Here is a 4,457-nt window from a genome sequence, read left to right as displayed (position 1 = left end):
TCAAGAATTGATTAAAAAAGATAATCTCCATGTGAGATGAACTTCTAGCAATTGTAATCAACAAATTAATTTGCAGAAACATGAAAATACAAAATTGATCAATGAATTTTATTGGAAACACAGCTTAAAACTTTATGAGGATAGTTTATTTCACTTCAATATGACTTGGGTAATATATACTCATTAGCACTAACCCTTGATATGTGGATCAACGCACTTTGAAAGAATCGCTCCATAATCAATCCTCTTTTGTTTAGATATTCTCTAATTTTAAAATGAATTCAAAACCAACCCCTTTTCAGATTTCATTTTTCTATTAAATTTTTGTAAAAAAAATCTCCACTATCAACTTGGAACGTGGGAATCACGGGCCAAATAGAACTTCCGACTACCGGAGATAGCTTCCCACGAGAATTCCAATGTCAAATTCAAATGGAATTCAAAGTTTGATCAAAAAAGAATAATGAAGAATGGTTGTTTTTGTGTTCATCTTCAAATTTCAAATTCATAAAACCACTGAATGCCTAATCTTTACAAACACTGGAGTAAACGAAAAGGAAAACCAGAATCAAAAGGAATCAAACTTGCATTATTCACCCATAGTTGCTAACTTCCAAGCAAACCAAGCATAAGAGCTTTCCCCACCATCAAAATAAACCCCAACCCAAATAAACAGAGACAAAAAAGAAGAACAAAGACGACCAATCAGACCAACAAACCCACTAAGAATTTACCAAATTCCTACCCAAACCCTTCTCAGAACTCAGAACCTTTCAACCTTGTCGGCCTTCACTACGGGATTGGCTGTGGCGATCTCCTCCCGCCCAATACTTTTGAAGTCGTAACAACAGTTGTGTTTCTCTGGGTACCGGTGAAGTCCACAGAAGGTTAGTTCGCACTTACACTTGAACCCCATCAATCCCACCTTCTTATTGCAGCTCCGGCACCGGTTTGGAACATCCGGTGATGGAGATTTGTTGGAACTGCCGAGGGAAATTCCAGTGGACGATGATGGTGAAGCTGAATCCACTGGTGAATCGGAAAACACAACTGGAGAATTACCTTCTGCCGGCTTTAAAATATTGGACTGAAGGGATTTCTCCATCGCTGCTTTGGCCGAAGCCGCTTGCTCTTCTTTGATTCGAGAGTCTCTGTAACACTTCGAGCAGAGATTCTCAGTACCAGCCGAACCAAAGAAGCCGCAGTTGTTCGCGCAGAGCTTCGGCTCCGATGGCTGGTAGCTTGTGCCATCGTTCTGTTCCGAACCCATGGTTTTCGAACTCGTTTGGTCTAATTCCCTGTAGTTTCAGAAAAAAGGATACGAAAACGAAGGAACAAAACTCTATGTTAGGATTAAAATTGAACATATATTCGATCGATTCCCTTTTTCATCTTCTTGCTAGAAACCCTAAAATTATTAGAAAACCCATAAAATCCAATCCAAATACAGTAACAAAATCCACAACTCATCAAGCAAAAGTATATAAAGAAAATTTCCTTCAGAAAATCAGAACTTGACCAAGTCTTTCCAGTCTCATACCATAGCAAAGAATCGCAAAAACATCAAACAGAACAAAACGAAAACATCTACCAGAGTAAACAAGGAAGACGACAGAACAAGAATAGAAATTCAAAACCTCAGAAAACGTAAGAAACAAAATTTTTTCTTCACATCCAAACACAAATGATCTAGATTATTCCGATTCAATCGAAGTCAAACATGGTTTGAAAAAATCCATACCTCTTTAAGCCAGTAGAAGATCGAAGGAACTCAAAACTCCAAAACCCTCCTTCTAGGATACAAATTCAAAAAAGGAACTAGAATAAAAATCAAAGATTCAAAAAACCCACTCGGCAAATGAAGGAAAACAGAAAGAAGAGGAAGAAACGCAGAGAAAAACCGATTATGTTAAGGTTTAGGGGCTGATGCAGCGCTAAAGATGAATTACCAATTCTGCAAGCTACCCCTTGTTTATCATTATTTCCACGGCGCCCCCTTGTTTCAATGTCGGTGTAATACTACACTACAGCAGATCTACATTGCACTCCAATTTTCAACCGTTCGATCATCTTCATCAATCTAATCACGCGATCATCACTTTAAATCGGACGGTTGGGATGTTCTAATCCGTCATAATTGTTTTTCTCTTGGAATCTTTCGTGATGATTTCTTGGCGAATACGAATGGGCCTTTTGGTAATTTTATGTTTCACATTAAAAAAGGGAATTTTTCTTTTTTGGTAACAGAATTAAATTATCGACCCTAAAATATATATTTAACCACTTTTACCTTTTCTTTTTCCTTCTTTCTTCATCTTTTTTCTCTCTCTTTTAGAAAACATAAGAATAAAAAAAATACCAAAACTTAATTGATTCAAAAAATATATTTTATGCCATTTAATTTTTAATAATATTGTTTTGCTGAATATCTAATGCAATAAAATAATTTATCATCATTATTTTTCAATTTTCAATTGATATTTATTATCTCTTTTTAATATTTCCAAAAGTGTGCTAGTTTTCTTTGTGTGGTATTCATGGTCCACCATAATGAAATTTTTTCTTAAATTGATTCGATTGTCTCCTTCAATCTCGTCAAGATATATTTAGTGTATTTTAAAAATATTGAATTGAAAAAAAAAATTGTCACAATTATTAAAATCGCCACGTGTCGCTATATCAGAACTCAATGATCTCTCGAATAACTTCTGTCCGTTGATGATTACTTTCTCCACGCGCCTCTTCTTCACAAGGTGTCTGAGCGGTAAACCCGGTTCGATCCGAATCATTAACATTAGACCGGTTGGTTCTGGGTCCCACGTTTTGCGTGAAAGGTCTTTGCTTTATCCAACCTTTAGCCGTTAAAACGGCTCTAAAATTGCGGCAGAAGTTTGTAATTAGTGTTATTTTTAATACGAATTTATTCGAATGTGGTCACTCAGACGATCATGAAAATGAATCTTTTAATATCTACCATTAGATGTGTGGGGTCCATGAAATTGAATGGGTATGATTTGGGAAGTTTAGGTGGTATTCTGAGATTGGTGTATGCTAGTGAGTCTTTTTTTAAAAAAACAATATTGGGCCGGCTAAAGGCCGCGGGCCCGGCTTTTAGGTTCGACGGCGAAGCTTTGGTTTGAAGGGGGGGTAATGATTCTGAGCGAGCGGGCCTTCGAGGTCTTATCGTGAACCCTTCTTGATTGCCGCTTGATCAGAGTATTGATTCTCAGGCGTTGGATTATGTAGGCATTTAAACTGAAAAAATTATTAATTCAAACTATGAGATTTTTAATTTTTATGAAAAGATTTTAGTTTCATTAATTCCGTCATTATCATATTTAATATGCAAACACGGGCATGGTCTAATAATTATTGCATTATTTCTCCTTCCAAAAAAATTATTGCATTATTTCTCTTTCAAAATAATAATAATAGTAATAATAAATAATTGATCGATGACTGATTCTTAGTTTAAGAGTACGGTCAATATTGTTAGAAATGTGATTAAGGTCTCACTTTATTGATATTAGATCTTTTAGAGTGAAATAAAAAACAAAATTATAATGGATTTGTCTTCAAATTTGACAAAATTGATATTGATACACAATAAATAGAAGAGTATATAGGAAATTGTCCCAACAGCAATGAATCTAATGACATTCTTCCAAACGAAAATTCAAATTTGGACGTACAATACAATTTCTAAAATAATAATAATCTATATTATCTAAAAGATGTCATGGGAGAAAGATTTGATTTCATCTTTTGTTTTTTAGTGGATGGTTGATATATTAGGTAATTGTACATTTAAAATCATTAAATACATTAATTTTGATTTATTTTTAAGATTTGATTCAAATCAAATTTTCTTTATAAATTCAATGGTTGCGCTATCTTTTTCTCTCTTTCTTTTTCATGTTTTTTTTTTCTTTTTCTATTTTGTTAATAACTTTTTTATATGTTTTTAACTCCAACTCCAATTATTCTTTTATAATTGGTAACGTATTTTTTTTCCTGTAATCTATTTCATTTTATATGGTCGAACAATTGAATATTAAATATTGATGAGTTTTGTCATTGAAAAGGGAATATCAATCCTCCACCTGCGTTTACCTTACTCCCACCGTTTTTTCCTTTTTACGAATAACTTTTTTATAATTGGTTGTGAAATAAATTTGATTAATTGTATACGTTGAGTTTTGATTTTTAGAGTTAGACTATACTGAATAACAAATTGTTAATTTTTCAAATCAAAGAAATTAAGGCGTTAATCAAATCATCTAATAGAAAAAAGTAATATTTGTTTGAAATAAAGTTTAAAATCAAGAAGAAGAATTGCAAATAAGTTTTTAGGGGTTGTGGAAAAAATAATATTAAAATAGAAAAAATTAATATTTTAGTTTAAAATAAAGTTTGAAATTAGAAGATAATCAAATCATTTAAATCTAAATTAAAAA

General features: G+C 33.0%; 1 protein-coding gene across 1 annotated transcript; it reads right to left on the bottom strand.

Annotated features, from left to right (window-relative positions):
• Nucleotides 1-477: 477 nt before the first annotated feature.
• Nucleotides 478-2,026, bottom strand: LOC120068442 (zinc finger A20 and AN1 domain-containing stress-associated protein 1-like). Its single transcript, XM_039020212.2, has 2 exons — nucleotides 1,742-2,026; nucleotides 478-1,298 (listed from the first exon to the last, which is right to left on the bottom strand). The coding sequence occupies exon 2, from the start codon at nucleotides 1,268-1,270 to the stop codon at nucleotides 764-766; it is 507 nt and encodes a 168-aa protein (XP_038876140.2). The 5' UTR covers nucleotides 1,271-1,298; nucleotides 1,742-2,026; the 3' UTR covers nucleotides 478-763.
• Between the last annotated feature and the right edge of the window lie 2,431 nt (nucleotides 2,027-4,457).

This window comes from Benincasa hispida, chromosome 12 (genome assembly GCF_027475165.1).
Source record: "Benincasa hispida cultivar pf3 chromosome 12, pf3_genome.v1.1, whole genome shotgun sequence".
NCBI lineage: Eukaryota > Viridiplantae > Streptophyta > Magnoliopsida > Cucurbitales > Cucurbitaceae > Benincasa > Benincasa hispida.
This window is presented reverse-complemented; position numbering and strand designations above follow the sequence as displayed.

What these genes read in the sequence shown, in the direction of transcription:
- LOC120068442 (XM_039020212.2), bottom strand. Translation starts at nt 1,270, where the DNA reads ATGGGTTCGGAACAGAACGATGGCACAAGCTACCAGCCATCGGAGCCG.